Here is a 22,571-nt window from a genome sequence, read left to right as displayed (position 1 = left end):
AGAAACCTCCAGCAGAACCAGAACCAGGCTCAGTGTGAGCGGCCATCTGCCGACTGGGGGTTTGAGAGAACAGAGCAGAGACATAAAGAGAACAAAGAAGCACTGATCCAGAAGTACTTTCTATGGGAAGGAAAAGTAAATGTTAATGGATGTAGCTCCTTTAGTCGTTTCATCTAGAAAGAAAGAACAGATAAACTCTGAGCCAGTTTTCAAGGTTAGAGTCTGAAAGAGAGCACATAGTTAGTCACAGTAGAAGCTCAGTCAATCGCCATGTCTAGGAGAGAGAAAGGGTTAAACACTAAAAGACAGGGCTATGTGGATCATCGGTAGAGGGTGAGCATTAAGTTGTTGCCAGCAGAAGCTCGGACGATTCCTCTCTCCAGAAAGGTGTCACAGGTAGACACAAAGCCAGGCCAGGTGTAGCTTCTAGGAAGAGAAAAGAGAGAACAAGGTTAGAAGCTGAAATAACAGCAAATAATGCAGAATTGGAGAGTAGTGTGAGAATGTAGCGAAGAGGGTGAAAGTGGTCATTATGTCCTCCAGCAGCCTAAGCCTATAGCAGCATAACTACACAGATAGTTTCAGTTCAGATTATTTAGTTAAACGGCGCTTATTTACAACAATGTCGTCTCAAGGAACCCCACAAAGGGTCCCATTGATGGTCATTGTTATACTAAAAACCACAAGGATTGGGATACCTCTCTCTGTCAGACTGATTATAACCATTGGAAAAGAGAAGGGGTCATACAGGTAGCAGAAATGGAGGGTGTGTTTGCACCTCAACCATAACTGAACCGGTTTAGGCTAAACCTGACTCCCCCTTACTCCAACCAACAGGGAGGGAAGAAGACGGAGGTAAAAAATAAGGAAGATAGCTCAGGATAAACTAAGCCACTCTAACTATAAGCTTTATCAAAAAGAATAGTTTTAAGCCTAGCCTTAAAAGTAGACAGGGTGTCTGCCTCACGGACTAAAACTGGGAGCTGGTTCCACAGGAGAGGAGCTTGATAACTAAAGGATCTGCCTCCCATTCTACTTCTAGAGACTCTAGGAACCACCAGTAAACCTGCAGTCTGAGAACGAAGTGCTCTGTTAGGAACATATGGACCAATCAGATCTCTGATGTATGATGGAGCTAAATCATTAAGGGCTTTTTAATTGATTGTTAAATGGCACGATTCAGGCTTTCAAATCATGGTCGATGAATTTTTTAAGAGGCTGGAGCTAGCATGGAAATATCCTCACCTGGTGGGGGTGAATAAATAAAGCCCACCTTGAAAGACTTGGAGAGTACAAAATCTGTGCCCCCTCTTAAGTACAAGCAAGCCCCAGTACCTACAACATCATTAGGAACTGATTAGGTATGTGATTAGATCTCTGACTCAGTTTGGAGAAAAACTACCAAATGCATAACTATAGCGGCTTGGCTTACATGTAAAGCATTGATCGGAGATTAAGCTGACAGTCTAACAGAAGGCAGGGGTTGTTCACTGAAATTAGAGCTGAATGGCAGGGCATCACTCAGTTATGATATATAAAAAAAACATTTACGAGCAGCCACTGAAAAAAACTCCTGGAAACCACTGTCGTCCTCCTATGGCTCTGTCACACGGTCGTTGTCCCTTGACTCTGCCACACCTCTGGCTCTCAGGCTCCTCTGCAAGCCCACGGCAAACAGCCCTCTCTCACACTGGCACAATGAGTGTACATGGTGGGAAATGCTCCAATGATCAGCTTCAGTTCCTTAATATTTCCACATATCATTAGTCTTTTACTTCTACTCACGGCCCTGTGGGCTGCTGGTTCACAAACATTGCCGCCACGTCTCCTACTGACTTGCGTCGGAGGAGGCTAACCGAAAACTCCCAGCAGTTTACTGTTCACCTGGCTCTCACCCGCTCGTTGTCAGCCCCGATACTTTCCCATAAAAGTTGCACAAAGGAGGCAGCAAAGCTGGGCAGTTGCAGTGGCACCCTTGTGCGGACTTTAACGGTCTCACTTCTTTTAAACTCCTACTCCACTTCTGGGCCCTTCTCGGTCCGCCTCCTTCTGCGTAAGGGGCTACTCAGGGCCCAATTATTTTCCACACCTTACTGGCAACTCACAAACTATCTGTGCCCCTTGCATAGAGGTCAGTGGCATTCCAGATGTATTTTTAATCCACCTTAGTAAAAGAAAAGCTTAAGTACATCATTAAAAACTAATGATTTATTTGACATTCATGCTAATGAGAGTATGTACACTTTTGACTGTGCATGTGTTTATACTTTCCTGTCTTCCTAACACTAACTATCTCCCAAACAGCATGTCCCAAGGAAGACTTCAGCTGTGTTTGCATGAAGTCCATTATTAGCCCATCAATGTTCCTGCAAATATTTGCCGACTTCTTTTGTGATACCCTTCAAGCAAGCATTACACGCGTATTTGTGTTTGCTCAGCCACTCAATTCAACACATTGATTACCATGCAGTCCGATTAGTGCTCCGATGCTCTCCCTCTACGCCAGAGGCTTAAAACCCTCTGCACGAGCAGTTTCTTGCTACTGAGGCCAAATTTCCAAACCTGTTCGCTGTCACAACATCAGTACCACGCTATGCTTACATCTGTTACTCACAAAGATATACAAAAGTCAGTCTGCTCTGAATATTTTCTTCTCTATGCTCCCTCTTCTCATCTGCTGCTGTTTCCTCCCCTCCTGACAGGCCTGCGGCTTGCGGAGCAGCTGGCTCGGCGTGAGGACGAGGCAAAGATCCGCCATCGTCTTGGGCTCTCCCTGTGGGCCAGTGGGAATCTGGAGGAGGCCCAACATCAGGTAAAGCATCTCTCTCTTTCTCTTTCTCTCTCTCTCTCTCTGTCTCTCTACTCCCTCTGAGTCACCTTGACTCATTTCCTCCTCACATCTCCTTGATCTGGACTCCTTCCAGCAAATCCACCCCCATGTAGTTAAAACTGACCTCCAATAAGCCCACATCTGTTGGCTTAGAGGTTGGTTACGCTTACAAACGAAAGGTGGCGGTATATGCCCAAACACATAAAAGGTGGGAAATAAGCTCTCCGTAATAACCTTATTGTGATAGAAGGAGCCCAGAGGAGCAGGAGATGAATGGTAGCATAAACACGGCTGCTGGAGTATGGTGAGAAGTCTATAGAGCTGGTAAAGGCTGTCATCTCAGCAGACAGGCGACAGATGAGTGAAGATGTTTTTAGATCAGTGTGCATTGTCACAGGAGCCCCAAACCTCTGTATCACGCACACATTCACTTCTCTTCAGCCCACTGCCCACCTGGCAGGCATGGAATATCCCCTTAAACATCTTTCTCTCTCTCCAGTCTGTCCACACTGTGCAGCTTAAGATTCAATTTTTTTTTTTTGGCTCGCGTATTCACACACAATCCTGACAGCCATCCAGCCAGCCGTGGTGGCTGTCACATGTGTCTGCAGGGATGTTTTTCAGCTGCTTTCATTTTTAGATATCTAGTCCAAAACACTCTTGTTATGATACACATGCACAAATACCATCAGGGTGACCCAGATAGCTTTTTGTTTCCTTGTCCCTGCATCATTGTTTTCAAAAAGCAACTTTGTCTGTTTGCAATTATCTGAAACAAGAGCTGGGAAAGTAAGACTGAAGTAAAGTGGCGACCAGAGCAGAGGCTTTTGCTCACGTGTGAGTCATATTGAGGAATTTGTGTTCAATTAAAGAAAAATATTATTCAATAACAAGCCAATGCAACATATTTTCCATTGCACGTATCCTATTTCTACTTTAACTTTTTCCACTTTTTGTCATGTTACAACCACAAACGTTAATGTATTATTATTGGGGTTTATGTGATAGATCAACATAACTTGGTGCATACTTGTGAAGTGAAAGGAAAATGATAGATGGTTTTCACATTGTGCCATTTGTACACATCCCATCTCATATAATAATTTGTAGAATTTTGTAGAACCACCTTTGGTTCTGCAAGTCAGCTAGGGCAAGTCAGCTAGGGTATGCCTGTAACAGCAATTTTTACATCTTGCCACATATTCTCATTTGAATTCATCTGGACTTTGACTGGGCCACTCTAACCCTCAAATAAGCTGGAGGTTTCCAACTCCAGTCCTAAAGGGCAGGTGTCCTGCATATTTTAGACCTGAACAAAGTACCTCAATTACCTCATCATCATCCCATCAAGATCTGGAGAGGCCTGGTAATGAGCTATTCTCTTGATGCTAGTGGGCTGAGGGAGAGAACGCCAAAAACATGTGATACCAGATCTTGAGAAGTGGCTTTAGACACTACAATTTCAAACCATTCCATTGTAGCTCCAGCTATATGTTAAGTGTCATCCTTGTGAAAGGCAAACCTCCATCCCAGTCTCAAGTCTGTTGCAGCTTCTGACTGTTTTATTCTGCCACGTATTTCATGTCATCCATTTTCCCCTCAATTCCAACCAGATTCCCTGTCTATGCGGACCAAACGTTTGCAGTTGTTGCCGAAGATTTTATTCAGGGTTTTCAGGGTAAAGGGGGCTGAATACAAATGCACAGCACACCTTCCAGAATCTTATTCTAGTATACCACATATCATTGTCCCTCCACTATTATGCCCTACTTTGAGTTGGCCTATTACAGAAAATCCTTGCTCTGTAGCGCTTCAGTCTGTTGTCCTTGTAACGAAGATTCATTCCTTTGTCTTTATATATAACAACTATTTTTATTTTTTCTCTGTTGCCTGTTAGCTTGTATCTCTTGAGGTGAATCAGTGGTGGAAAAGGACACTTCTGTCCTCAGAGTATAAATCAAATGATTATTCATGAGCAGGACTGTCAGTACATATAACCTTGGTAAATGACCCATTTTTATACCACAGCTGTATAGCCCCGTATTTACATTCCTAAAGCAAGCCATAGGGGTAGATCAGGAGTGCTTGAACCCATGTTACTGATTCTCCATATATATTTAAAGTCTATTGTATATTATCATCCCCTTTGTGAGCCTAGTGTTCACCACAACTCTGTGATTGACGTGTCCTGATTTAAATCAGCTGTTTCCTCAGCACTTACGCCCTCTGAGATGGGCTCATTGGTATCGCTGCGAGTGTGAATCGATAAATTCGTGCCTCCTTAAATATCACTAGACTACTGTAGATTAGGCCTGTGTGTCTGATTGTATCTGGTGCAGAGGATGAGAACTCCCTAGAGAGGTTATTTTGGGAAGAAAAAAAATCATTAGAGGAATGCGTGTAACAAGTTCTGCTTACATTACTGATTCAGCATGACATTGACATTCACTCTACATGTCAGATAAAAGCGACGCTGTGTCAGCGACAATAAAATAAGAGAGACAATGAATAAATACTTGGACGTGGCAAGCTAAGTTATTATATTATGAATATCGGAGAAAATCCCAATAATTTGGAGCGGTCTTGTGAAAATAAACATTTGAGTTGTCCAGAACCCTGTTTTCTACTTCTTCCACTATTCTTCCAGGGAAAAAGTGCATCATTTCCCCCATTCATGGTATTGAAGCCTTTGCTCCAGATATCCATAAGAAAGTTAATCCCATAAAGAGTTACCAATTAAGGTTTTTGAAGAGATAATAAAACAAAATTAGATCCAAAACATCTGCAGTTCCATTGCTACTTGTCAGTTTCATTTTAAGTTTAATTATACAAAAAAAGTCAGTTCATTCGAATCATACAGACAGATTCCAAGTCAAGTACATACATACACCCTAGTTATCAAACAATGCAGTCAAGTTCAGTTTGTTATTCAATTTGATAAATAAAAAAAAGTCGTATCTAAGGAAAACCAGCAGATTGCATCGAGTCAGTGACTTTTGTGAATGAAATCACTCCTCCTGGATGAGCATGTAGCGTCTGTGGACAGTTACATGCGTTGTGTTGTTGACTTTGCATCAATCCCTCATACTGAGCATGCATGTAGCGACAGTAGAAAGGAATACTCCCCTTTAACAGGGAGAAACCTCCAGCACACCCAGGCTGAGTGTGACTGGCCATTTGCCATGACTGATTGGGGGTTTAAAAAAAATAGTCATGATCCTTTTTGATCCAATCTAGAAAAATAAATGGTGAAACAGTTTAAGTCACTACTTGTTTGTTTAAATGTGGTTTTTCATTGCACAATCTTAGTTGTACAGATAAAAACATTTAATTTTTACTTCCAGGAAGACTATTTCAGTTTTTTAATTTCAGTTGTAGCTAAGATCTTGGCTATTGATATCTAAGTAATTTGATCAAGGCAGTGGCAGTTTTTTGTTGAATGGTTCCCTGGGCAAGCCTCTCCTTCTGCCTTTTCCAAACCCCTTTAGCTATTGTCTTCATGCTGTTGAGCAGTTTAGATAACAGACTTAAGAAAGTCAAATGCAGTTCGAGTTTCCTTAAAAAAATATAAAAAACAAAAGTAAGTAATTAAAGTTTATCTATGCAGGAAATTTTACAGACAACTAAAACTATAAAATAAGGAATTGGGCACATTACAGGGGACACTCACTCTTCATTAAAATGGACATGCAGTAAGCAATAGAAAACTTCTCTGGGGCACAACTGGCAGATAGCTTTTTACTTTGATGACTTGTGGTGCCCCCTAGATCGCACTGCCCCGGGTGGTTAGCCATATTGCCCTTTAAAAAACAGCCACTGGATCTAGGACAGTGGTTTTAATATGTTAGAGCTGAAACAATTCACTGATTGATTAAAAATTTCAAATCAATTATCTGTTTAATTCACAGGGACAGTTATTTATTACACACAAGTTTCTGTTTATATTACATGTGATGGAGAACAAAGGTGGGATATAGTCAGTCAGTCATTTTCTACCGCTTATTCCTTAGTGGGTCGCGGGGGAGCTGGTGCCTATCTCCAGCAGTCTATGGGCGAGAGGCAGGGTACACCCTGAACAGGTCGCCAGTCCATCGCAGGGCAACACACAAACAACCATGCACACACTCATTCATACACCTAAGGGCAATTTAGAGAGACCAATTAACCTGACAGGCAGGTCTTTGGACTGTGGGAGGAAGCCGGAGTACCTGGTGAGAACCCACACATGCACGGGGAGAACATGCAAACTCCATGCAGAAAGACCCCCGGTCGGGAATTGAACCCAGGACCTTTTTGCTGCAAGGCAACAATGCTACCAACTGCGCCACCGTGCAGCCTGGGTGGGATATAATGATTAGAAAATCAGAGAAAGAGACACAAAATGCAAAAACATCGGGACCATATCAAGCACAAGAGAACTAAAACGCTATCTTAGCACATTAGCGACATCAACAATACCTTTGCAGGTGGATGCATTTTAAAATAATTGAATCAGCCTTTACCAGCAGACATCAATCTTTACTATAAGAGCAACAGGCAGCTAAATCACATTGAACAAACTAGAGTGCAGAATTAGAAAAATGTCAATAAGAAACCTGAAAAAAACACATGGAACAAAGTGGTGGCTCTGAGCCTCTTTACGCACAATCAGTAAACTCTGAGAGGAAGATAAATCCTCTTTTGGAGAAAATAATTTAAGAAACTCAGGAGTTGGTGGACTTCAATACTTCCTGCTTAGAATATCTATGAGATGCTCACCTTTAAATCAATTTTGTGTCAAAGAAATATTTTCAATGGCATGCTAAAAAAAGTTTTGGATTATCAACCAGCATGCTATTACACTCAAGCACAATATAGTATTGTGTCTGAGTGAATAACTTAATAGAGTATTAAGTTATTCTCTCCCAAAAAAAAAAAAAAAACAACAAAAGACTCCTGCACCTTGTTGAAGTAAACCAAAATCTCTGACTTGATGCTGCTTAGATAACAACTTGTCTCTGGACAAAAACATTTAACACTAAGGTGACTTTAAATTTTTATAAAAGGAAAATGATCTGGAAAGAATCTAGCATATATAAATGGTAAATGACTGAACTGAATCTAGATGGTGCATGCCACAGACATGAACATGTGAACGTGCACTGCTTCATTGGAGAAAAGGGGAGGCAATGCTCTTATTGTATACTAAAGCAGGGCTTGAAGAAAGAAAGGTGTGGAACACCTACCGTACCAAATGTAAATGTTATTACCTAATAATTAAGGCATTATTTTCTATTTAACCCTAGATTTTGTGCCTCAACGGCCTTCCATACTCTTAATAATAGGTATTCTGCTCACACCACAATCACTTACATTGCTGTGAATGTAGAGCATCTGGGCTTGTTTCCTTGTCATTTGTGAAAGAAATTATCAGGCTGGAGGAAAGATGCTGACGGGAATTAGTTTTATTCAAAGGCGAATGTTCACATCCCTAACAGATTGACAAGCTACAATCAGTCCGGAGCCCCATCAGTGAACTCAGCCTCAGATGAGCCCCTCTGAGCCGAGCCCTAATGCAGCAGAACTCTCCGGTCCCTTGCCTTTCCCCTCCCTCCCCCTCTTATTCTCTCTGACATACTTTCCGGCATGACCTTGGCATATGCCACATCAGCTGCAATAAATTCGTGTACCAGCGCTCAGAATAAAAGCACTCACTGTTTCTTTCACCTATCAAAGCCACAATGATTCTAAAAAAACTTTGAATAATTAACAGTAACTTTTTATGTTTTGTGTTGCATGAACCCTGGTCAAGAAGTGTTTTTTGAACTCTTTGCTTTCTCTGGACTCCTGAGAGCAGCCCTGTAGCACTACCAGCTATCCAGCAGGTCTGCTATAAGTGCAAAAATAGGAAATCAATAAAGGCTCACATGAATCAGCACTCCTGATCAGCTCTGCTGGGCTAGGCTGCCTGATGCCCTGCCTGTCTATTGTCACCCTCCTGCCCTCAACCTCACAGCCATAACCTGAGTGGGAATATTTAGTAACAAAGGCAGGGCTTTAAAACTCTCAAAGCAATTATCTCACACAAATGTAATTTTAGCATCTTTGCCAGATTTAGATAAATGCATGATGAACATGTTTATGTGTGTTTGGCAGTCATTCACCAACAACTCTACTGTGCTTTACTTGGTTGACTAGGGAGGCAAAAATGGAAGACTCAACAGTGATGATCTGTGAGGTGGGATGCTGCCATCTAGTGGCCAAAATCCATCACTTGCTTGTAAAACTGAATCCACAGTCACACAAAGGCTTAAAGACATTACTTAAAATGTCTATTGAACAGTGGTATGACTGCTTAAATGAACAGTGTTTTAGTAAGTCTGAACTAAACAAATAGCAGCTAGAGTCTAGGTTGTGTCTAACACCTGTTTGTGTTTCTATCAGTGGTAGGAATACTGACATTTTGTAAATGTACAATTTTAATGTGTAAAAACATTTCTGCTGCTGTTTATCCTCAGCTCTACCGGGCATCTGCACTGTTTGAGACCATTCGCCACGAGGCCCAGCACAGCACCGACTATAAGCTCTCTTTGTTTGACCTGCAAACCTCATGTTACCAGGCTCTCCAAAGGGTCCTTGTCAGCCTTGGTGAGGCAACAAGACATTCTCCTAGTTCATTTCTTTTTGCGCTTACATTCGTGTTTGCTTTTTAAATATTGATCACTTTTGACCTCTTAAACACCACAGGCCACCATGACGAGGCTTTGGCTGTGGCAGAGCGGGGTCGCACGCGAGCCTTCGCTGATCTCTTGGTGGAGCGACAGACAGGCCAACAGGAATCAGACCCCTACACGCCTGTAACAGTGGAGCACATCTTGGATACTGTCAACACTCAGAGAGCCTTGGTGCTGTACTTTTCAATGGCAGCAGGCTACCTGTATAGCTGGCTACTGGCTCCAGGAGCAGGTAAGATTTAAGTCGGCTTGGTAAATGACAGTGATCTCGCATTTTGTAATGTCATACCTAAAAGCTTTATTTGGATTTTATCTGATAGAAAATCACAACAGAGTAGCATCAAAATAATGTAAACACTAGAAACCATCAGAAAACTAAATGAGGCCAGAAATGTGGCACCTATGGAAGAGTGGCAAGAAGACAACCATTGTTGAAAGAGAACCAGTAGAAATCAAATTTTGAGTTTGCCACAACCCACAGGAGGAGACAGCAAACATGTGGAAGAAGGAACTACATGCAAGATGATGTGTGGTGGACATTGGACATCAACTTAAACACGCCATCCCCACATGGTGGTGGCAGCATCATGCTTTGGGCATGATTAATTTCTGAAGGGACAGGAATACTCGTCAGAGCTGATTGGGAAATGACTGGGATGGAGGTTCACATACAGTACAGAGAGCTGGTGTTCTGCATCTTTTAGATTAGTCTCTGCTTCAACGCACCAGTGTGAAATAATTAAGCCATTTGATTCAGGTGCATTGGACCAGGGATGCATCTAAAGGATTCAGGACAAAAGTCCTTGAGAACTACAGTTGGAGACCCCTGGTTTAGATCAAAGCATATTCATATGTCAGAAGGGATTAGTCTAAGTCCAGGCCGAAATCTTTTTTCCTAATCTGTGGCACAAAATTAACCCTCAGAGACATTCTGCATCCAATCTGACTGAGCTTGACATACTTTGAAAAGAAAGTTTGACAAAATATTTAATCTCTAGACATTCAAAGGTGGTGGAAACATAACCAAAAGGCATGCACCATTAACTGCAGCTAAAGGTCCTTCTACAAAGTATTACCTTTCTGGAATCTTCCTTCCACTTCAAAATTATACACTACTCCAAATCAATTGTGTTGGTTTATCACATACACATCTCAAAAAATTTAATATTGTGTAAAAGTGCAATATTTTTTGCCAGACAGCTCAGAAAGTGAAACTCGTATATTATTATAGAATCATCACACATAGAGTGATACATTCCAAGCCTTTGTTTCTCTTAAATTTGATGATTATGGTTTACAGGTAAAGAAAACCCAAAATTCAGAATACTATAAAAAACATTCGTTATTGGACACTCATGGTGTCACACCCTAATCAGCTAATTCAATCAAAACACCTGCAAAGGTTTCTTGAGCCTTTAAACTGTCTCCCACTCTGGGTCATAGGCTACACAATAATGGGGAGGACTGCTGACTTGACAGATGTCCAGAAGACAATCATCAACACCCTTCAAAAGGAGGGTAAGCCATAAAAGGTCATTGCTGAAGAAGCTGGTTGTTCACAGAGTTGGTTCAATGACCATGGTGTTCCTGTTCTTGATTGGCCAGCAAACTCTCCTGGCCTGAACCTGGGCTTCTGTTTCACCTATGTAGTGCCACAGGCTGATCGTCTCTATGCCACGGAGCATAGAGAGTAATTCATGCAAGAGGAGGCCCAACCAAGTATTGATGCATAGAACTGGGCATACTTTTCAGAAACCTGACATTTGTGCTTAAAACATCCGTTTTTGATTGGTCTAATGTAATATTCTAATTTTCTGAAAAACTGAAATTATTGTTTTCTTTACATGTAAGCCATAATCATAAAAATGACAAGGAATAAAAACTTCAAATATTCTACTGTATGTGTAATGATTCTATATAATGAGTTTCATTTTCTTAGTTGACATGCAAAAAAACATTGCGCTTTCATGCAAAATTCCGATTTTTTGGGATGTACTTGTATAATCCTGGAACTATAACTGCACACTGTTTAACCAATGTGCTGAAATGCTTCAGTATCTTGAAAATAAAGTATTCTTATTTTACAGTAAAGTGGCAATCATCTGCAGTACATGACCTAAGCTTGGTTGCCACATACTTGAAAGCACACAAACATCGCTTGCTCAAATCAAAGCAGAAAAAATGGCCTAGAGGCTGAACGCTTCGTTTCAGCTGACAGAAGGTGAGCAGATCAGATCTGACACCGAGTGGCAGTGCCACCTGCCTCTCCACTGTTAGGATTTGCCCTCCTGCCTTGCTCTTCACCCTAGAAATCCTCTGCAAATGAAGTGTACTAACTGATAGTGACACAGATTGTGACATGGCCAAACATTAGGAGTAACTTACCATGAGAAAAATATTTGTTTTTATTTTAGATTTCTTTCTGAATTCCCATCTACTGGCAAACCTTGGCATACCTCCTAATTTCTGTATATTTTAAGCATAACGAATACATGCACAGGTGTCCAGGTGAATTCCCCCCTTTCATACACAGGACTCATGAAATTCTTGTTTAACTAAGGGAACAGAGAAGGCCCTGGGTTAATTAAAATGCATGTCACAAGCCTCCCATGGTTGCCATACTGTTAGCTCTACTTTAGGCTCCCTTTGCTGCCGTTGTAAGGAGAGGAAATGAGAGCGGCGACTCATGTCCTATGCCACAGGCCCTCAACGTTTGATCAAGGCGAGCTCCCAGGCAACCAGCTGAACTTGACCCCCGGCTGTAGTCTCTTAAGCAGGAAGAACACCATAGAGAGAAATGTAGCTCTTCAAAGCGTTAAATATCGCCCCAGGCAAAGAGAGCGCCACTTGCTTGCTAATCGCCTATCTGTCACTTCCTGGCATCCCCTGGCATCCAGCTGGCACACAAGCATGGCCAACTGTAAAGAGGTCCATCAATAACAGACTGGGTTTAAAACAAAAATTTTTACATTTTTGTCAATTCTGCGAAATTCAGAACTGAATGTCCACGTGCATATAACATATAGTTTTTGATTCTAAATGTAACGTTAAATTCATATGCAGACCTAAGAACTGACACATGCACACACACAGCGTGCAGTCCATCTCTCAGACTATTCCCTCCTGTCTGAAACAGATCTAGCAGGCAGCAGATGGCAGAGACAGCCTACTCTTATCTTTTATTGAATATTTGTTTGTTTTATTTATTTGGTTTCACAGATGCACTGCTGCACATGACCTTTTCCTTCCACAGCTCTCAGTTTAAATTATCAAATGTTTCCTGATGCAATGAAAATAGTCATGTTTGGTTCTATCATCCCTATTAAAACAGGAATCCTGAAGTTTCATGAAGTTTACCTTGGTGAGGGCATGTCAGAAGGAGGGTCAGACTTCCAGGATGGAGGTGGTGGTGGGATGGTTAGCAGCTCTTCGCTGGAGCAGCACATTGCCAGTGCTCGGGAGGCCCTGGGAGTTGAGTCTTATTACAGCAGGTAGGATGGTTACATAAATGACCTTTTAACCTTTCCAAAGGTTTCGAGCTTTATGTTTTGCTTGTTCACCCTAAGGGCTTTGGGTGTCCCATTTCTTTTTGGGATGTAGCTCGACAGCAAAGTTATAGGGCAGTCACCCTCCAAGAAACTGGACACATTTCAAACAATCAACATATATTATATGTATTATATGTGTTTCACAAGCAAAGAGACAGACGGATTCAATATTTTTCAGTTAAACAGTACTTTAAAAAAAAATAGATTAAAAAACAGATTATTGCTAAGCACCATTCTTAGGTAAAAGTCTGAATTTTAAATAGCAATGATTTCGCTGTTGTACACCAGCTTGAGAGCAGTGCATGTTCCTTGTTTCAGATTAAATTGTCTGTTAGAAGAGGTAAAACGAGTACAACAATTTATGGAATGCATGTGGATGATGAAAACCCAGTTGCACAAATTAATAATGAGCCTCTTGGAATTAAATAACTTTAAGAATGAAGGATGATTTTTGAGGTGCTCTTATTTTTTACTGTTGTTTCATACTCTGTTTTCAGTCTGCAGATCACCTTAGGAATCTAGTTAAGAATACTCTGAATTGGAAATTACTCTAGGTCAAATGTTTTCATTTAAATTTCAATAAGTAAAGGTCAAGAATTAGGAAATTAATAAAAAAAATAAAAGGAAAGAAAAAACATTTTCTTTCTTCCAGTATTGAAGCTAACATACATTTCCTTTATTATTTGGTAGAAATACTTTTAACACTGTAGGTCTTGGATCAAATGTTTAGAGTATCCTTCCACAGACTTCTCTGAAGTTTGCTGAAATGCTGGCCCATTCCTCCTGACAGAACTGGTGTAGCGGAGTCAGGTTTTAGCTCTGCCCACATGTTTTCTATGGAACTGAGATCAGGGCATTGTGAAAGCAACAGTACAACATAGAGTTCTTTGTCCTAAAGCCCTATTTTTCTAACTAATTTGGCAGTAAGCTTAGGATCATTGTTCATTTAGAAAACCCGTTTTCTGACAAACTTCACCTTCCTGGCTGATGTCTTTTTATTTGGTTTTCACATATCCACAAAATATTATTTGCCCATGAAACCTATTTTGAATCTATTTTGGGAAAGTGCACCAGTCCCTCCTCCCACCAAAAAAACAACATGTTGGTGACAAACCATACTTTATACTTGGTTTGAGTCCTCAGATTGTCAGTTTAATTTCATAATAACTCTTTACAATGCCAAAACTGAAAACACCCACTGTCTCTGAACACATGATCCAAACAGGTTTCAAACTCTCCACAAGATGACAAACCTGTAGGTTGAATAAAAACCTTTCTGTCGCCTGTCAATGCTTCTGTTTTAGGAGACGTGACCTGTGGTATATTTGTCAGGCTTCCTAGTGTCTATTTCTCTGCTTAATTGCTTCTTTTTGCAGAGAAACAAAACATTGTTACCATAATACGGCAAGCACTGTAAAAAGATAAAAAATGCTATACAACCTAAAAGAAATTACTGTAAATTTAAGAAAATGTGTGCTGTTAAAACTATATTCAGGTGATTTCTGACAACCATGCACAAAATTCATGACATGCAGTAAATTATGATGCAGTGTGCACATTGTGTTTAAATCCTACGCTCTTCACTATTATAAATGCATATAAAACTTTCATACATTGCTATACCAGCTATTACGTTTTGAAAAATACAGGCATGAATTGATTGTAACTCTCCTCAGCGTATCGACAGAAAATCGAATTAAATAGAGTACGAATCACAGATTAACATGCTGCCTACCTTTAGATGGAAAGAGTAAAACTAAATGATTTTCTGTCTAAGCTGTTGCCAAGACTTAACATTTTTATTCCCAGAGTTAGCTGAATGGTCATTTTATCATGCTTCTGTGTGTAAAGAGCATTATTCTGCCCCACTGAACCCTTGGATGACAGGCCCCCCACCACCTGCCTGAGTAAGTCCCCTCTCTGCTCCGATGAAATAAATGAGATGGAATAATGGCTCCTAATATTGCCAGGGATGGTGAGTCCACCTGTCAAATAGTGTATTGGAAGTGAAGTAAAAGGCAAAGGGGGTTACTCAGGGAATCAGAAGGAGTAGAAGATTGAGAAGAAGCGATAAAATCAATGGGGAGATTCAAAGAAGCCAGGGTTGGTAAATAAAGACCTAACTCAACATGGGATACAGCCAGAGGGACTCTGAAATCGATGGAAGATGCAGCGTGGGAGTGAAAGTTAAAATAGCCCACTGACATCCTTTCTGACATTTCTCTAGTTGGTATTTGATCCATAGTGGCCAGCTGGTGTGCCCAGCGCCTGTCTCAGATACCATGGCAGCTTGCCCCTCCCGCACCATTATGGGCTCATTTACTACTCCAAAGAGAATTTGTGTACACACCACTGCGCCTGGATGGGCGCAATATGGCACCACTTACCAGCCCATTCACTATCTGGAGTGCAGACAAAGAGGCTGCAGCACTCTGAAATGACTGGAGACTAAAATGAATGAGGTGGAAGTGAAGTGGTGAGAGAATGTGTGCAAAACAAGAACTGACAAAGGGAGGTAAGAATGAACAGTTTTGGCATAAAATCTCATTGTTGGTCTGTCAAATAGCTTCAATGTGATGCTCATTACAGCCAATAATAAATGGATTCTGCTACTCTACCACAAAACACAATAACAGAAGTCATTCCAGTTTGCCCAGACAGTATTGTACAAATGCCAGGCAGGCTTTTGTGTGCCTTATTCAGGTTCTTCCTTGGTCTGCATCCATGGAATCCAGCAGCGTGCAGGGTTTATTTGCCTGTCCACCTTGACATGTTGCCGCTTGCATTGCCCTTGTTCTTCGGGATGGCCTTGGTGGTGATGCTTGGATTCTTTTTTGCCTCTCATCACCATCAGCCCTGCAGGTGCAGGTGTCACTTTTGACTTCCTGTTCACTTCCTCTAAGATTTTTCACATTGTGGTTCATCTAGTATTTTTGAATAATACTTTGTACTGCGGGCTGCACGGTGGCACAGTTGGTAGCACTGTTGCCTTGCAGCAAGAAGGTCCTGGGTTTGATTCCTGGCCGGGGGTCTTTCTGCATGGAGTTTGCATGTTCTCCCTGTGGATGCATGTGTGGGTTCTCACCAGGTACTCCGGCATCCTCCCACAGTCCAAAGACATGCCTGTTAGGTTAATTGGTCACTCTAAATTGCCCTTAGGTGTATGAATGAGTGTGTGCGTGGTTGTTTATGTGTTGCCCTGTGATGGACTGGCGACCTGTCCAGGGTGTACCCTGCCTCTTGCCCATAGGCAGCTGGAGATAGGCACCAGCTCCCCCACGACCCACTATGGAATAAGTGGTAGAAAATGACTGACTGACTTTGTACTGCAGCTACTGGAAATATTTTGGTAAGGCTTTGTAGAACTTTCCTATGTTGTGTGCAGCCATAATACTCAGTGTTTGACACGAGTTACCACAAACAAACTGCAGAGAGCCGCTGGTTTTCACCTGTTGAGCTGATGAAAATAGCTGTCCACAATGGTGTAGACCCTTGAATTTTATTACAGACTGTAAATTGACAAATGATATGAATAATTGGTATGGACATGATCTTTTATATAAAATGTATGTCCAACATAGAAATTGTTTTCTTTTGCTGAAATGATGATGTGTAACATTTTAGCACATATTTTTATCTTTCCAGTCAGAAGAAAGATGTTGGTCAATTAAAAAGAAAATACATTGAATCTGAATCTGCCATGAGCATGAATAATAACTGAATGAATAATTCTGGCCCAACAGTATATCCTGTGTTGATCGACTAAACAGATGTTTAGAGTTGGATATGTATGTATTAATATCGTATTCTTAGGATCTCAAAAAATCAAGGCTATATGTTTGAATGACCTCATAAAAAACTATTGCAAAGTGGATGCCTGCTATTCATGATGTCGCCAAAAGAAGCATAGATACTTGAAAAAGCTTAACTTGTCCACAAAGAATGTGTTTTTTTTTTTTGTATTTTCAAGTTCTTGTGGGAAAGTTCGCCTCTGAGTGTGTAAGAAGAGTTAAAAGCTGACATTTTGCATGTTTTAAATCTTGGTGCATCAGAGAAAAGATTAAAACATAAAGACTGAAATAGTGGAGGGAGTGGCGCCGGGTAAGAAGAGTCGGGTGGGGGTTGCTGACTCCCCAAAGACTAGATCAGCATTACCAGCATTATAATGAAAGGATTTAACTGTGCTTATCGTCGGGGTGTCGACTCAAGGCTGGGAAATTGGGCCAAGTGTGTGGGTTGAATAGTGTGTATTTATGGCGGATCAGGAGTATGTGGAGTTTATTTGACAATGAAGAAACAATGTAAGTCTCTGTATCGCCTGCTGTACTCGAGAGGCATTCTTTCATTCCGCCAATATTTTTATGGTTGAGAATATGTCCGACTTCATCTCTTTCTGTCTCCATCAGAGGGTGTTCAAGCAGTGAGACAGAGAGTGAGGCGGGAGATTTTTTGGACCAACAGTTTGAAGAACTCAACAATAAGCTCAACTCGGTCACTGATCCGACAGGCTTCCTGCGCATGGTGTCGAGAAACAACCTGTTCAACAGGTAGGGGATGGTTGCACATCACCAGAACGTTCCTTCACTCTCCAACTTAATCGCCAAATTCTACTTAAAACCTCCTTTTCACAAAACAAAAAGATTAAAAAATATGTGCTTGGGTAAGGAGATTCATGGGTATTGTGGCTCATCTGTGAAAGGACTCTTTTTGCCATTGTCTCGCCAGCTCAGAGGCAGCATGTGAATCCTCCTTATTAAATAGACGGAGTAGAGCCAAGCTGCTAAACCCCTTATCAACTCGCTCCTCTGATGGAGCTGTGTGTGTGGATGTTCATCTGTGTGCACACACTTGCGTATGTGTCTTTTTCCCAGACACCAGTGAGGCCAGTTTGTTCTGCAGATTTATTAAATGTCCATCACTGCCCTGTTCAGCATGTGATTTATCAGCAAAATCCAAACTATTCCTATACATTGCACTGATAGGTATATAAGGTGAAAGTGCATGTGTGTGTGCGTTTGTGTGTATGTCTGGGTCATATTTTCCTGTCCAAGTCCACAATTGAGCTGCTTTTTGATGAGGGGGTAATTTCAGCTTAATTGAGTCTCTGTGCTCATTAAGCCCCTTTAATGGGCTGCTGGTAATAATCCTCTCTTTCTTTCAGGCCTCAAAAAATGTTGAATCAAAAGCTGAACATGTTACGGAGTCTGTCTTCTATCACAATATAAAAACAAAAGAAAATAAAGGAAACTCTTACACACCTTTTTCTTGAGGTTTGTCTTCACATCATTAGTGGGCTTTCATGGACTTTCTTCGCCTTTGCTCTTTTTTTTGTTCTCACGTTGGTCGATTTCTGATTTTTGTAGATTACGATTCTTGATGAACTCTAAATAGCAATAAAATATTGTTTCAACATTCTGCATAAATTGAAACTGTAGCTGTTTTAACAATAAAATGTGTATAATATAACAAAACTGATTCTCCTATTAACTATCACCTAAAATCTACCAAAAAGTCCTCCCTTACTGCATAACTCCATTATCCCTTTGCATACAGATAATTGACTTTTTTGTGTACACCTGAAAATGCAATGTGTACCATATTAGTAGATATTACTTTTTTCCTACAAAATAATTTCAATATAACAGCTGTGTTTATCTTCATATTTGAGAGGAGAAGCTCTGATTTATGATGTATGTTTGGATGGGTTGTACTGGAATTCTAATTTCCCCTTGGGTATCAATAAAGTATCTTTGAATTGAATTGAATTGAAATTACTGTTAGATTGTTAAATCATTCATTCATTTATTCTGGCTTTACAGGAGCCTTAGGCAGCTTTCCAGTTGTGATCAGTCATTATTTATATGTATTAAGAGCTGAGGCAAGGTCACACTGTGTGAGAGAAGGTAGTCGCTGTTATGCAGCTCAGCAGTTAAACAGGAATCTAGTATTAACTCAAAAGGAAGACAAAATGATTACAGAGTTGGATCTTATATAAGTGTTTAGGGCAATAAGCACTGTTAGTGCAGTTATCATTACTAGCTGCAGTCATCAGTCTTTGTGTGGGTTACTTGTAAAGCAAGAAGACCCTTACCTTAACTATCTGTTTGCTAAAATCTTGGTAGTGTTTACTAATCCACTTTGTTCCATGACAGTTACTACATAAATCCATCAATCAATCAATCAATTATTTATTTGTATAGCCCTTTTCACATCCACAATATTAGTGACCACATTACTTAATAAAATCAGTAGGTCAAAAAGCACAGAGAGATAAAAGAAATCATAAAAAACCAGGATAAAAATAAAGGTCAATAAAACAAAATAGATAAAACAAGGTAGATAAAACCAGTTGTTCCACCACATCGTAAGTATTAAAAGCCAGTCTGACTAAAAAGTCTCACGCTTTGATTTAAAAAGGCCATGTTTAGTTAGAGATCAAAGATCTTGTGGAAGCTTATTCCTGAGTCGAGGTGTGGCAACAGAAAAAGTTTGGCCACCCCAACCTATGAGTGTCTGACCTCAAGGAACTGATGCGAATAGAAAATGTTTTCCTGTCTCGGGGGTGCGAAAAGACGAGCTTCGTGGCAGTTTAGATGATGAAAGCCAAACTGAACTACAGAGAATCAGAATCAGAATCAGAATCAGAAAAGCTTTATTGCCAAGTACGTTTTTGGACATACAAGGAATTTGTTTTGGCATAGTCGGTGCAATACAGTACAAGTTAAACAGTACAAACATATCTACAATATAATATAAATATAAGTGCACAGTTTTAAGTGAGTGAGAGTAAATATAGAGCAGTATAAGATGCAAGAGCAATACAACAGTGCAGGTGATCATTGTGCAAGTAAAGCAGTGCAAGTAAGCAGGAGTCCAAGCTGAGCGTTAATGTAACGCATAGAGTTACAGGTGTCCTGTCAGCAAAAAAAGGGGGGGTGTGGGGGAAAGGGGGAATGTCAGGGTGGTTTCCGGGCTTTGTTAACCAGGCTGGTGGCAGATGGGAAAAAACTGTTCTTGTGGCGTGAGGTTTTGGTCCGGATGGACCGCAGCCTCCTGCCAGAGGGGAGAGTCTCAAAGAGTCTGTGACCAGGGTGGGAGGGATCAGCCAGAATCTTCCCTGCCCGCTTCAGGGTCCTGGAGGTGTACAGTTCCTGGAGCGACAGTAGACTGCAGCCAATCACCTTCTCAGCAGACCGAATGACACGCTGCAGCCTGCCCTTATCCTTGGCTGTAGCAGCGGCGTACCAGATGGTGATGGAGGAGGTGAGGATGGACTCAATGATGGCTGTGTAGAAGTGCACCATCATAGTCTTTGGCAGGTTGAATTTCTTCAGCTGCCGCAGGAAGAACATCCTCTGCTGGGCTTTCTTGATGAGGGAGCTGATGTTTGGCTCCCACTTGAGATCCTGGGAGATGATGGTTCCCAGGAAGCGGAAAGATTCCACAGTGTCAATTGTGGAGTCACAGAGGGTGATGGGGGCAGGTGGGGCTGGGTTCTGCCTGAAGTCCACAACCATCTCCACTGTCTTTAGAGCGTTGAGCTCAAGGCTGTTCTGGCTGCACCAGTCCAACAGATGGTCCACTTCCCATCTGTACGCGGACTCGTCACCATCAGAGATGAGTCCGATCAGGGTGGTGTCGTCCGCAAACTTCAGAAGCTTGACAGACTGGTGACTGGAGGTGCAGCTGTTGGTGTACAGGGAGAAGAGCAGAGGAGAGAGAACACAGCCTTGGGGGGAACCGGTGCTGATGGTCAGGGAGTCAGAGACGTGCTTCCCCAGCCTCACGCGCTGCTTCCTGTCAGACAGGAAGTCAGTGATCCACCTGCAGGTGGAGTCGGGCACACTCAGCTGGGAGAGCTTCTCCTGGAGCAGAGCTGGGACGATGGTGTTGAAGGCAGAGCTGAAATCCACAAACAGCATCCTGGCATAGGTTCCTGTGGAGTCCAGGTGCCGGAGGATGAAGTGAAGGGCTAGGTTGACTGCATCATCTACAGACCTGTTGGCTCTGTAGGCAAACTGCAGGGGGTCCAGGAGGGGGTCGGCGATTTGCATTTCAAATTGTTGATATGACCTTTAGGTTTTTGGCACAGTCGCTGAATTTAGCAGTCAGAACTCCAAAGTTGATGGCAGCTTTGTCATCAAATAAGAAGTTCTGGCACCCATTACAGAAATGCAGTCAAATAGATCGTGTGGTGGATTACTACATCCTGGCCTTAACACTAAATAGATCTACAAATCCTCTGCATATCAATGAAGTTTGACATTGTGCCGGTTTATGATCGATCCAAGTGGCTACGTATATAAGGATAAAAGCAGAAGGCCTAAAATGGAACCTTGTGGCACCCCACATGAAGGAGGAGCAGTAGAGGAGGAAAAGCCAATGAACATGAAAGAAAAGGTTCTGTCAGTCAGGTAAGAGATGAACAACGTCAACGTTGTGCCATGGACACCAGCATAGTCATGTATGCATGGTAGTCAGATTTGGACTCCTGGAAAGGATAAAACAAACCCACAGAGCTTCGAATTTTGTTAGCTGCTGAAGTTATGGTGAAGTAACGCCATAAATCAGCAGTGGGAATGCCTCTGTAGAAAATACAGTTTCCATTCTAGAGGCTTCTTATACTTTTTGTGCATCCTCTGATTCGTTTTTTTTTTTTTAAATCTCACCAATACTGAAAGTAGATTCATTTTATTTCCTCAGTAGCAGCTTCCACACTAAAAAGTGTTGTGGCATCTTTTTATGTTGTGTGTTCATTAATCTGGAAAAAAGATAGGATTTTTAGCTCCTCACCAGCTGATTACCAATCGGTTCCAGACAAATGACAAATCAGCAGACTCCAGTCACCAGATGATTTCTAGATGGATCTGTATAATAATTCTTAATGAATACCATTATATTAGCATTGGCTCAGGAATAATACAGTGAGGATAAAAAGATTTGTCAGTTTCTCTCTTTTATCTCTAATCTTTACAGAGAAGCTTGACAGGATTAGTATGGGAAGGTGATGATGAAAGTCTCTGTCTAATCCGATCAGTGTGTAAACCATTAGGTCATTATGAACAGTCAACACATAATGAGATTGTTTGATGATCTTGATGAAGCTGTCAGTAAAAAGGCTGTAACCCCAGATAAAATATGAAGCCTGCTTTAAAGGGATCATTTAGTAAAGAAAAAGCCCATTGTTTTATTTTGTGAGTATGAAAATAGGTCAGTGTGTACAATTATGTACTTGTTGACATTTTTAGCCTTTTGATCACTCTACTGTGACTGAAGAAGACAACCAGTGAATGACGTCTTCACGTTCACCCTCACTGTCTGCTGTCTTTTACATTCACTGCATTGCTCTGCACTCTACACCCTCTCTTGGCTTCTACCTTGCCTCCTCTTTCATTCCTCCTGTCAGGGTAACAGATTATTGTTTTGCTTTCCCATGGAGACTCATGCCAAGGCCTGGGAGAGAGACAGAGTAGAGACAGA

General features: G+C 41.4%; 1 protein-coding gene across 3 annotated transcripts in view; it reads left to right on the top strand.

Moving 5' to 3' along the window:
* LOC124877784 (tetratricopeptide repeat protein 28-like) overlaps positions 1 to 22,571 on the top strand; it is a 318,485-nt gene that overhangs the window by 277,630 nt on the left and 18,284 nt on the right. For all 3 annotated transcript variants that reach the window (XM_047381288.1, XM_047381287.1, XM_047381289.1), the window contains 5 exons: positions 2,703 to 2,812; positions 9,328 to 9,457; positions 9,557 to 9,775; positions 12,875 to 13,034; positions 17,498 to 17,638. In XM_047381288.1, coding sequence (XP_047237244.1) covers positions 2,703 to 2,812; positions 9,328 to 9,457; positions 9,557 to 9,775; positions 12,875 to 13,034; positions 17,498 to 17,638 — 760 coding nt within the window. The remainder of the gene's footprint in view (positions 1 to 2,702; positions 2,813 to 9,327; positions 9,458 to 9,556; positions 9,776 to 12,874; positions 13,035 to 17,497; positions 17,639 to 22,571) is intronic.

Source organism: Girardinichthys multiradiatus, chromosome 12, assembly GCF_021462225.1.
Source record: "Girardinichthys multiradiatus isolate DD_20200921_A chromosome 12, DD_fGirMul_XY1, whole genome shotgun sequence".
NCBI lineage: Eukaryota > Metazoa > Chordata > Actinopteri > Cyprinodontiformes > Goodeidae > Girardinichthys > Girardinichthys multiradiatus.
Note: the sequence above shows the minus strand (reverse complement) of the source record. Positions and strands in the feature narration are given on the sequence as shown.